Source organism: Lampetra fluviatilis, chromosome 21 (assembly GCF_964198595.1).
Source record: "Lampetra fluviatilis chromosome 21, kcLamFluv1.1, whole genome shotgun sequence".
Taxonomy (NCBI): domain Eukaryota; kingdom Metazoa; phylum Chordata; class Hyperoartia; order Petromyzontiformes; family Petromyzontidae; genus Lampetra; species Lampetra fluviatilis.
In genome coordinates, this window is record NC_136295.1 from 11,653,473 (window position 1) to 11,665,868 (window position 12,396).

The following is a 12,396-nucleotide window of genomic DNA, read 5'->3' on the forward strand; positions in this document are numbered from 1 at the left end:
ATAACAGAGTTGAGAGCATCGGCAAAACCCGGCGTGTCTCGTTCCAAGTGGTTCAGAAAGGACGTCGAATTTTCAATTCAAAAGTCCCTCCAAACCTCAGATCCACCATTCAGCCCGGACCCAAAGAGGTCTACAGGATTCAGGTAGTTTGTCCAAAACCAGCAGGTGCCCCCCGCCCCCTCTCCCACAGGGCTCCAGATGTCTTCAAGGGTTTGAAACGAAAAGAGCTGCTGCTGGAAGGGCATCTCGCGGACTCTCCCGGCGGCCTATAGGCCAGTGGCGTGGCCTCCGAAAGTCGATGGGTTTCTCGAGTGCTGCTTCGGAGAGACTCTCGGCGTCTCTCGACAGTGGGCGCTTGCCTCAGCCGACACGGAACATGGCGGGCAGTGTCAAGGTGACTGCGCCGTCAAACTATGTAGGTATGTATGTAAGCATGAACTTATTTTGCACCGTACGTAGCCAACTGTGCGAATCGGTTCACTGTAGAGACGAACTGCAAACTCCAGAATAGGTGAAGTACTGCATAATAGGGGAGTCATCCTGTCTCCTCACACCTTTCAAACCGGTTGCACCTTTCTCTTCTTTATTTAAGTAGGTCCTAGATTTTTATTTAAAGCTTTCGTGACTGCAGGGATTCATATTCTTGGTTCTTTCGGTAAAGTCACGTAGAAGGGAAATAATAAAATAATATATAAAAAATCTTGTTTTATATTTCTTTTATTTTATTATTTCCCTTCTATGTGACTTTACCGAAAGAACCAAGAATATAGGTCCTAGATGGCGTACGCTTAAAGAAAAGCTTGATTTCGTACACATTAAAGACTCGTTTTGCAATGCAATCTTCAACAGTTGTTATGGCTTGCAGCTCCTCCGAAAATGGAGCAGCAGCTCCACGATTTGCACTTGCAGATTCCCCAGTGGCCTTGCAAATTGTGCAAATTTTGACGATTACTAAAATTGTAGAACCAGCCCTTACCAGCCACGAAGGACTCTTCAGAGCCACCTCTCTTGCTGCAGGCGTTCGTACAGCTTCGTAGCTTTGGCTCAGATTGCGGAAGAGGAGAGATCCATTTCTACTGCTTCTGGTCTTCCATCCATCGCCCCGACATCAACTCCATCTTCTCGAACGACAGACGCCTCACTTTTGTTGTCGCCTCTTGGCAGACAGCGGCGTAGAATGCATCGCAGAACTCCAGATTTTGCCCGTGTTGTTTTTGCCGGCGCGTACCGTCGACTCGCCAAGGTTAATACGCAATATCGGGCGCAGCCGGCCCCTCGTCACTTCCTGCACGCTCTACTACAATCTCCAACTTTACTTCAAGCGTGAGGCAGTCCTTTTCTGCCTCATCGATGGTCTAGGGAGAGGGCTAATAGGACGTTTAAGCAGCCATAACAAGCACGGTTAAATGGCAGATTATATGCGCCACAACAACGACAGCAAGTAGCGTGTATGCAGGCAGCACGAGAGAAAATGCATGACTGAGTGGTAGCAGCATAGTACATAGCACAGTCACCCAAACCACAATGCATAACGAGACAGCTGTCTGCCGAGTAGCGCATAGAGTAGACACAATGGTGTCCCATATCCGACCATATAGCCGCATACAAGTTAATTCAACTACGTGCATGCGAAATTGCACAAACGGAACTGCCGTAAAGCGAGGGAAACCTGTAGAGTATAGCAAAAAACTCAGGATGACCGTGAATAGTTGTACAATTTGCACAGTCACTACCTGTAATAATTTAGCTGGTGACTTAGTTTTATATGAACTAGCCAGAGTTCCTGTAAACTACACTCCGCGGCAGGGCAGATCGCTGCCGGAAACCGATAGGGAAATACTGTACGTGCTAACTTTCCTCCGAGTTGAAATATTTCCCCCGCGGTGATTATCGCCGCAATGCGCGAATCGTTTTAAGCGCCGATTCTCAGAATTCGCCCTTCACGAAGCGACCCATTGCTGCTGCCATGCAATTGGCCGCGCTTCCCAAACCGAATTTACAGGAAGGCCGTGTTTGTACGCGCGTGGCCAGGACGGTGCCGCCCGTTCTGGTTTTGGGTCAAACGTTTGGCGAGCACCACGTTTACCAAAAAGGTGACCAGAACTCACACAGGAGATGCGTGCACAGCGTCGCTATGACGATAATTACAAGACCAATTCAAGAAAAGACAAACACCGTGAGACCTCAATGTTACTTTTTTCATGAGGCCAGCCACAGTGAATGTTAGATGCAGGGAAAATGTTAAGAGGCAACATTAACTGTAATTTTCCCAGAGGGAATTTATTTGAAACTTATCTGCAAGCTATGGCACGTCCTGCCAAAACCGGTCTTGCTTTTCTTAGTAATCAATGTGTAGTGTTCAACTTCCGACACGTGTTCCTCTTTCTGTCCCTCAGTGTAATTCCAAGCATGCCCACTATTCTTTGGGCACTTAAGAGCTGTTGTTACACATTCCTTACCAGTATCCACCCTTCTGATCACTGATTGACAGCGGTCTGCTTTGAAACACGTTGGTATGTTGTGTGTTTTTGGAGCAATCATTCATAATCATTGTCATCATCGGCAGCTATGCACAATCTGATGCCGGATTAAGGCCTCTCAAAGCCACCACCATCTCCTGTGATACAGCGATCGAGCACACCCAGTACCTGCTGCACACGAGTTGATTAAGGACTAAAATCCAACCAAACAATGTTAACTAGACCCAAAACAAACCCCACACATTGATCTGTTCAAGTACCCTTATCATCACCAGCCATGATCAAGCAACTGCTGGATGAAAGCCATTACCCACCACCAAACCACCACGATCCTACGCCATAATCCTACACCTGCATGTGGACGGATCACATCATTCCATCTCTTCCGTGGATGACCTCTCAGATGTGATCCATCCCTTTAAAAGACGCTACGAGGCACACGCAGACAGAGATGCATGGTGAGAATTCTCGCAGTCACACACTCGTGCAAGTTTTATGTCTGTGAATTATCCACAAGTCAACACCCCTTGTTTTTAGAAAATGTTCTAAAAACGCATGGTCACGCGGTAGCTTGATTAAACGATTCAATAAAAAGGCAAGTGCTCAACTTGCGTTTTAAAGAAAAATGGGCTCGTATTTTATTTGTATATATCTCATCTTTTGATCCCGCTTGCACGATCAGCAGCATGGCATGGAGACAAAGTATCCGCTCGGATCTCTTGCAGAGCTATGCATCTCTCGGTGTCAAGAAAACGCTCCATGGAAGTGGATATTAAAGAGCTACCCCCGAGATCTCTTTAAGAAAACTTCTGGTTTACACAGCAGTCGAATCCATATTCCCACTCCCTCTGCTTCAAATGACAGCGAAACAAATACTTTAATCTCAGGAGCTGTAATGTAGCCATCTTAAGCGCAGAACCAGATTTGCCGCGATACTTTTTTTCGCGCGAGCAGGCATTGGTGACCGAGCTCAGCCCATCCACTCGCCATACTTGAGAACCAGATGTAATCATCGGCAAATTAAAACCCGGAACTGGAGCCACGGACCTCTGCGGTGGCAGCTCAGCACTCCGATCTTCCATCCACCCGGACGCCTCTTGGGTTATTTTACTTCTTTTTATAAGCGCACTTTCCATGAGCAGCGTGCACAGCTTCGGGGAGGCGAGCCATCAGCTGCTCGCATTAAACAGTCCCCACATCACAGGCGCGGCACGGCGCTCGCAAAAAGCAGATTATCATCCACAGACGAGGAATTCAATTAATTTGGCTCTCGGCAGACTCACCACAATAGACGTTGCCACTCCCCCTCCTTTCCGCTCTGCACGAACAATAGGGCCACCGGCCAACGCTGCCATGCACCCTCGGCAAAACTGCACCATCAGTTATTTCACGTGCAAAGCGCAAGCGCAGGCTTTCAGCTGCCAAGCGCGCAGGGAAACGTTTCACCGCTGAGCAGATATAAAAAAAAATATCTGTAAACGCGCGGTTTAAATGGACCGCTCTACCTCTCAATGTCAGCGATAGTGACCCATCGTCCGACAGTGGGAGCAATTCGATTTGAACGCGACGGTTTGCGAAAAGCAACACCACGGCGTGTGGACAAGTGACCACCCGATACGCACTCCGCTGCAGTGGAGAATAACAATAACATCCAGTTTTTTTAATTGACTACTGGACGAAGACCTCCCTCATGATGTGTCAGATGTTGGGGCCATTTGACCATACCTCACCATGCTACTCAGTGCTGAATTCATAAAAAGGAAGCGTGCCCCAGGACCGGTTCAGGTTATATCACTTGCCGCTGATAGCCGTGGCCGAGAATTAAACTCCGGTCAACAGATTCGTAGTTAGTGTGCTAACCATCTGGCACCACCTCTCCACCACAATATACAACATCTACTGAGGCCTCCTTATACAACACCATCATCAGCCATGATCTATCCACTGCTGAATGAAGGTCTCCGGAAATCGTCACCATTCCTCACTGTCATGCGTCCCTATGCACATCATCCACTGTTAAGCCGCCCGATACATCATCATAATCATCAGCCATGATGTATCCACTGCTGGATCAAGGCCTCTTCCAAGCCATCCCATTTGGTTGCACATCCCAAAGCACATCACCTGCTGATAAACCTCCCCATAACAACATCAAAACGCATCACTCGTTAAACTTCTCAATTTCATGCCAATGTTGGCACGGTCCACTGAAGATGTGAGATTGCACAGATTTAAGCTGTCGCTGTTCAAAAAAGACGACGATGTTTTACTCGGGAATCGTGCGGTGACTTTTAAGCTATTGCATATGCACCATGAATCCTGCACGTGTATATATGTACCGAAGTAAATTACAGTGTGCCTGTACTGCGGCCAAATTTGGAGCGCGTCACATGTAATTGCTGAAATTACGGGACTGCCCCTTTGCTGAATTCCTTCCAAGGGTGAGCACCCATCTGATGAGTGTGGGCGAAGACTGTTGCAATGCAACGCCTGACACACACTGGCATGAGATCAGCGATTGAATACAGTGCTTGGGCAACTTAACAATACAACTTAATGTGAATCTATAAAGCATTCAAATGTGACCACATCTCAGGATTTCGTACATAACCAGTGGACAAACTGATTTTTTCATATAGACAGTCATAGGCAGATGAAAAAGAAGAAGAGCATAGCTATAGGGAAAACGAGGAAGTTCTTGAGCCTGGACCTCAACAGGGGCAGGGAGCTGAAGGCACAGATGGCAGGAGGAAAAGAGGTCCAGGCCATGGGTGCAGTACAAGAGAGTTAAGTGATTGCCTACTGGAGCCAAGGTTGGGGGGGGGGGGACTTCGATAGAATGTTTCGGTGACTGGAGCAGAGTGCGTCAAGGGGAATGGAGATGCGGACAAGAGGTAGGACAGTACATGGAGTGAGATGAGAGAGAGGAGAGGCAGGCAGGCAGGGAGGATGTGGAAGACAGTGAAAAATGTACATGACCTCTCATCCGGGCTTCGTGTGGAAGATATGCAAAGGGTGTACATTACTGAACAATGTTGTAAACACCAGAAACCAAAACAGGACAAAAAACAAAACAAATCACAAGTTTCAAGAGGGCAAATACATTTTAGGGCCGAGTAAATAGGCCCCCTAAACATTACCCTGTCCCAATGACCCTAACCAACTGGCCAATCAGCCACTACTTTAACTCCCACTGACCATAACCTGCCCGAACTAACAAGCAAGTTACGACTAATACCAGCCCTTCCCACTGACCATAAACAAACCCCTAACCCCACCTCCAATGCTTTTACTGGTAGGTTTGCGTCTCAATCTGGATGTCCACAAATATTTTGTGAATAGCTTTCTGATTAAAAGCACAATATCTGATGGGGTATTTTCATAATTATTATTAATGTCAAATATGTGTACATGAGTCCAAGTGAACTTGTGAGTGTGCGGTGCTCGAATTCAGTGGAACACTTGCATAATTTTGGAATGACAAGCAGCACTTCAGACTCGAAAATCGAAGGGGCAAGCGATCAATACTCGCTACTCTGATGCGTGGACAGCACAATCATACCCATACTTCGCTAATCTAAAGCAAACACACACACACAAACCACTCTTCGGGTATTTAAATTATATTTTTCTACAATTTGATCCCAATGTTGCTATCAGCATCACGTCATCAGACATAACTACCTACAAAATCCCTTGTATGTACTATATGTTGAACTTCTATCGCACCGTAAGGTGCCAACCGTGCTTCAAGTGACCTCTGTTCCACACAGGATGCAGCACTTTCCCACCCGTGCTGCCACAGTAATGTCCGTCGCATGACATTTAAAGTTACATTATAAATCTCAGAGCTGGAATTTAGCCAATTCACGTGAGAACACCATTTAACGTTGTGGTTTGTGTGTGTGCGTTCAGTCATTGGTGACCCGGGTGAGACCAGGAAACTCACTCTCACTACAATTGAGAACCCAGTTCAATCATAGGTGGCTGAAACGTAAGATTCAAAACCAGAATCTCAGCAGTTCCAGCTCAGTGTTCTGACCTCCAAGCCATCAGGCCACCTCACAAACCCACTTAAGGTTTAAACAACATTCTACACAACAAAGCCATTTTCTCAATTTCCGTGCCACTACAAAGGCGAAACCCACAGAACAGCAGCAGGAATTTGGTGGTGCCTTCAGGGCTCATAGTCACTCCTCATTTGACCCAGTTTCTTTTTTTGTACATACAGGAGCCAAAAGCGTCGTCGGTGCTGTGTTGTGGATTGCCAAGCGGCTAATGTGAACTATGCTTGTGACAACAGATGGGTTACCATTCTACTCAAAGATCATCATTGTGATCACGAGCCATGGCCTATCCACAGCTGGATGAGGGCCACCCCATGCCACCGCCAGCCTTCGCAGTACAGTAGTACTACGATCGCACAATTCTTCTCACTCCTGCAAATGAACTGATGTTCACATGGATGGTTGTCTTATCGGGTATGCGCTATACTTTGGCTGCCATTCCGTCGTCAGTCTAAAATCACCCATCGGCTATCACCACTAACCGCGACAGCCCCACTTACTTTTCCTTAACAGTCCGAATGATCTCCATAGCTTGCGTTTGTTTCGCTAATCATGTGTTCCTCTTTGTATTCTCTCACTGTAATACCAAGTGACCCGGTGAGATGGATGCAGAGTGCCTGGTGTATTTGTAAACAGACACTAAACGAGTCACCAACTTCATAAATCAGGCTACCTTGTAAAACACATTCCTGCGGAGGGAGCTGGTAGGAACGTTGGGTTGCTCGGTCAATGGCCAGGGTCAACGGCGGCGTGGTGTATTCCGCAAATATGCCCGACTGAGGGCGGGCACAAGCCGGCGTGAGTAGGTTAAACGTTGAGTTTTATAAGGGCACCACGGGGTGACCAGCCCCGACCAGCCCCTCCCCACCCAGCCCCTCCCTGCATGACGGACACAATAATCCCCTGTGGGCTGGTGTAACCAGGAGGTTCCTACCATTATAACGACAGCATAGCTTCCACTTCTGGCCAGTCAACATCAGTGGAACATCTTCGGCACCCGCCCTTCACGACCGGCACTAACCAACGTGTTCAAGTGTGATAAAAAAAAAGCACCGTGAACGACACGGTGTAGGAGAGGCCTTCATCAAGCAGTGGACTAACAAAGGCATGTAAACTATCATCAGCATAACGAACTACTGCAATTAAGTAAAAACAAAATCGGAATGGTTTTTCAAAAGCCTTGTAAAAGATAAGAGGGGCACAATGTGAAGAGCACGTTCATTTTTACCGTGAAAACTACATGCAACTATTTAACTCTTTGATTTGAATTTGAAGCTTTCGTGACTGCAGGAATTCACTCTTTAGTTATTTCAACCAAACAAAGTTAAATATAACTATTTCACCATTTGTATTTTACCAGGCAAGACTCACGGAGCTATATAGATATTTTCAGAAGCGACCTGGCCACAAATGATAGCCCAGTTGAAGCGGCTTATAATGTGAACATGTACAGTAGCCAAATCCTGTGCTCGAAGCAACATGTTTTCAAAATGTGGAGGGGGGAAAACTGGAGTTTGCACGTTCTCCTGGATAAAAATCCACGCGACCACGGGGGAGAACGTGCAACCTCCACATATACAGCAGGCGTGAGAGGCAGGATAGAACCCACGACCTCCTGTATACCAGCCGATGTAGTTAACAGCATCACTGATCATTGGTTTTTTACCCTTTTATCTGGCAACAAAACTGACACCTTTTTTACAAGGAGTCATGTTTGCATTGACCACAATACCTGCGGTCGGAATGCAAACAAAAAACACAACTCTGATAATGTATGCACTGTCCTTGAAATTGATTGGTCCACACCCGAGACAGCTTTTCTTAGAGCCTAGTCTCACATGGTGTTGGACCAGATGACGCCAAAAGGCGCACAACTCAAAGACAATGCACCATCAGAGTATGAGAGCTCGGGGTAAACATTTACACCATTGGAACCTCCTTTGCCAGTAGCAAAATATGATAATTGGTTTTTTACCCTTTTATCTGGCAACAAAACTGACACCTTTATCAGAGTTGTGTTTTTTGTTTGCATTCCGACCGCAGGTATTGTGGTCAATGTAAACATGACTCCTTGTAAAAAAAGGTGTCAGTTTTGTTGCCAGATAAAAGGGTAAAAAACCAATTATCATATTTTGCTACTGGCAAAGGAGGTTCCAATGGTGTAACAGCATCACTGTAACCCTCGACGCCTATAAACAAATCACCCGGGTTTGGGAATGCGCCCGATCTGGTCGGACCTAGAAAGCCAAGCAGGTCTGAGCTTGGACAGTGCCTGGATGTGCGGCCCACCATCCACAAACAGCTTGTGTTCATATCCAGCTGCATAATACTACACACGGCAATGCTGCCCGCCGTTATCGATCCGTACTGACCAGCCGGGGTGAAGTATGGCCAAACGGCCTCCGCAATCAGCAAGGCGTGTGAGAAGGCCCTCATCCAGCAGTGGATAGACAAAGGGTGGAAATTCCACATTCCCGTGGCAGGGACCAGCTTCGACATCCATTGACGAGTTCGCACAAAGTGGTACCGATTTTATTACCATGTAGAGATTGCAATGATGGCTTGCCTATGTCAACCCTTAGACCCTACGATAATTTAAAGCACGCGCATTGCTTATACAACGGTCTACGTAACGAACAGGATTGATAGCACGCAGCACGCCTATTACAATCATAACAATGGCCCCGATTGCAGAGGAGTGAAATAACATTTAGAACAACACGATACGTAGCAAGGCGTTTAAATGTCGTATTTGCCATCATTAGTTACTGTAGAAACACACAGACACACAATACCACAACAACACGCGCGCATATGCACAAAGCGACACCGTTATTCCAGATTCAGCACTTTCCTATCAACAGCATTCACATCGACAACAATAACAGCAATTCGCACGTTTCCTCGGACGATTTTAAATGTAAGCGACAGCATCTGAGGGACATCTCATTCAAAACAAATCTCGATTCGCGCTTCTCTCACCTGCTCGCTCAACTTCAACATAACCATGTTTGCTCCTCGCGACGTTTAAAAATGAAACTGACGACGCTATTGATGACGATTAAAACCGCGTGACTAATTTTGTTTGCCAATCGCGACGCTGGTAATTGTTATTATTTACAATTTGTTATCGATTGTCGCGCTTAAGGAGCAGAAAATACGATCAGCCGCTCTCCGGCGCCATGATGAACGCCGATATAAACGCGCCCCTCTCATTGGTCGGTGGCTGCCCCCCCTACAACAGCCGCTCTGATTGGACGAGACGTCACCCCCCCCCCCTCCTCTGGCGACTGGGCGAGACCATTCGTGATTTAATATAGGGGGGGGGGAAGTACTCTTAGGTTTTTACAGGAAAGAACATGTTCTTGGTTCTTTCGGTAAAGTCACGTAGAAGGGAAATAATAAATTAATAAAAATAAAACATAATAAAATACAATTCTCACGACGTTTCGGCCACAACGCAAGCAGCCGTCCTCAGGTGAAGAACAGGTCTGTCGGCATTAAATGTAAGGAACAATATGTTCCACACTGCCCACCAGGGATGTTTTGTCTGTCTGTCGTGCATAAATAAATATATAATATATACAGCTCTTTGATTGGTGGAGACCTACTGCCGGGTACGGAGAGGGGAGGTGCCTAAGGGAGGAGGGTCAGGGGAGGGGCCTACGGAAGGGGGGAGTCAGGAGAGGGGCCTGAGGGGGGGGGGGTCAGAGGAGGGGCCTAAGGGGGGGGGGGTAAGGGGAGGGGCCTAAGGAAGGGGGGGGTAAGGGGAGGGGCCTGAGGGGAGGTCAGGGGAGGGGCCTAAACAAGGGGGAGGGGCCGATAGTTAAGGGGGCTGGCTATCTGGCTGGCTGCCTGGCTACCTCAAGTCAAGTGATCTTGTACACAGGTAGGAACAACAGGTTCCACACTCCCCACCAGGGATTATTTGTCTGTCCTGCACGAATGCGCTGTCCAACCAAGTTCCTACCTGCCCACTCCGAAGGAACGTGTTTTGGTAAAGTCACGTAGGTAAAAAATAATAAAATAAAATAAAAATAAATGAAAATAAATCAATTAAATCACGACGTTTCGGAGGCAACACAAGTCTCCGTCTTCAGGTGGGACCGTCACAGCTAAATTTACTGTATCAAGGTGGAAGGTTCCAGTTAACGAGTCACTGAAATGAATCTTGATGACGGACGCTTGTGTTGCGTCCGAAACGTCGTATTTTATTTTATACCTACGTGACTTTACCGAAAGAACCAAAGAGTATGACTTAAATTACTTGATGCACTGGTAAAGAAGACAGGCTTGCCAGAAGATATTCCAAAACTAGCCGACCGTTGTCTAAATAACACTTATTTCGTGTGGAGAGGTGACTTCTTTAAACAAATAGAAGGAGCAGCAATGGGCTCTCCTTTGTCTCCTGCTATAGCAAATCTGTAATATGGAAAACTTTGAAACAAGAGCCCTTGCCTCGAGTACATTAATACCATCTTTTTGGTTTAGATATGTCGATGACACTTTGGTTGTCTGGCCACATGGTAAAGATACACTTAATGCATTTTTAAATGATCTCAATGCGCAAAACCCGGCCATTCAGTTCACCATGGAAATGGAGGTAAACAACACACTCCTCTTCCTGGATATTTTGCTCGGACGCGGTCAAAATGGCAAAATAACACACAGCGTCTACAGAGAGGGAACGCACACAGATGCCTATCTGAATGCAGATTCGCATCATCCCCCAGCACAGAAATCGTGCATACATCGGGAAAGACAGTGCCAGATGGTGGAAGTTTAAGTAAAGAGATTAAACAAGTTAAAGAAGCACTAAGACTGAATGGCTACAATAATGCTCAAATTAACAGAGCATTGAATGCCAAATCAAGATCGAACAACAATTCTGCTGAAAGTGATCAGATCAAAACAATTAAAATACCATATATCTCGGGAGTTACTGACAAATTATCCCGTGTTTTGCAAAAGCAAAACATTAAAGTGAGATTTGGTCCGGTAAACAAAATAAAAAAACGAGTGTCTTGTACTAAAGATGAATTACGGAAGTTATCAACAGAAGGTGTATATCGGATCAATTGTTTATGCGGTAAGTGTTTTCCCTTTGCACATTAATTTGTTTTAAATAAACCTTATTTTAAAAATATGAAGTTTTGGATAACTACAAGACATCGGGTACACCCTGTGTACAGTACAGTAATCTATAAAACCAAGGTTTCCGTAGCCGATGCAGTGATCCGAATTTGCCACTGGGTTAGCCTACGGAGTGGTTAGGGGCCGTCCATAAATGACGTCACGCACCTAGGGGCGGGGGGGGTTAGACATTTGTGACGATCTGTGACGAGGGGGGGTGATAAATGTGACGTCACATCAAAATGCGTAACTTTAAATAAATATAGACAACACGTTTTATTTCATTAAATATACTTTTTTAATGTTTTCTCCTACATCAGTGCAACGCCACATTAACTACGCACTACAATGACAATACTGTAGTTTAAAGCAATTTGAAGCATGTTTTATTTTTGGGGGGGGGTCAGAGCTTTGTGACGTCATTTGAGGGGGGGTCTGACTTTTTGTGACGCCGTGTGACGAGAAGGGGGGGGGTCAAAAATCGTCCAAAATCGCGTGACGTCATTTATGGACGGCCCCTTAGTACCAAACTTATCCTGCACCTTCCACCACCCGACAAAATTGCCACGTTTACAAATATACGTGGCCAATGCATTCATCAAACTCTGACCAGTAAGGCTTTATTTTAATTACACGTAGGCTCTTACGATCAATGTTCATTTTTGGTTAGGTCGTGTACAAATCTGTTGTCGTAAACCCTCCGCCACCCGACAGCC

The 12,396-nt window shown here is 46.2% G+C and overlaps 1 protein-coding gene across 2 annotated transcripts in view; it reads right to left on the reverse strand.

The window, feature by feature from the left end:
• The window catches only part of LOC144938239 (uncharacterized), a 58,765-nt gene extending 49,040 nt beyond the window's left edge, over positions 1-9,725 (reverse strand). For both annotated transcript variants that reach the window (XM_078866076.1, XM_078866073.1), the window contains exon 1: positions 9,530-9,725. In XM_078866076.1, coding sequence (XP_078722202.1) covers positions 9,530-9,556 — 27 coding nt within the window. In that variant the 5' untranslated portion in view covers positions 9,557-9,725. The remainder of the gene's footprint in view (positions 1-9,529) is intronic.
• Between the last annotated feature and the right edge of the window lie 2,671 nt (positions 9,726-12,396).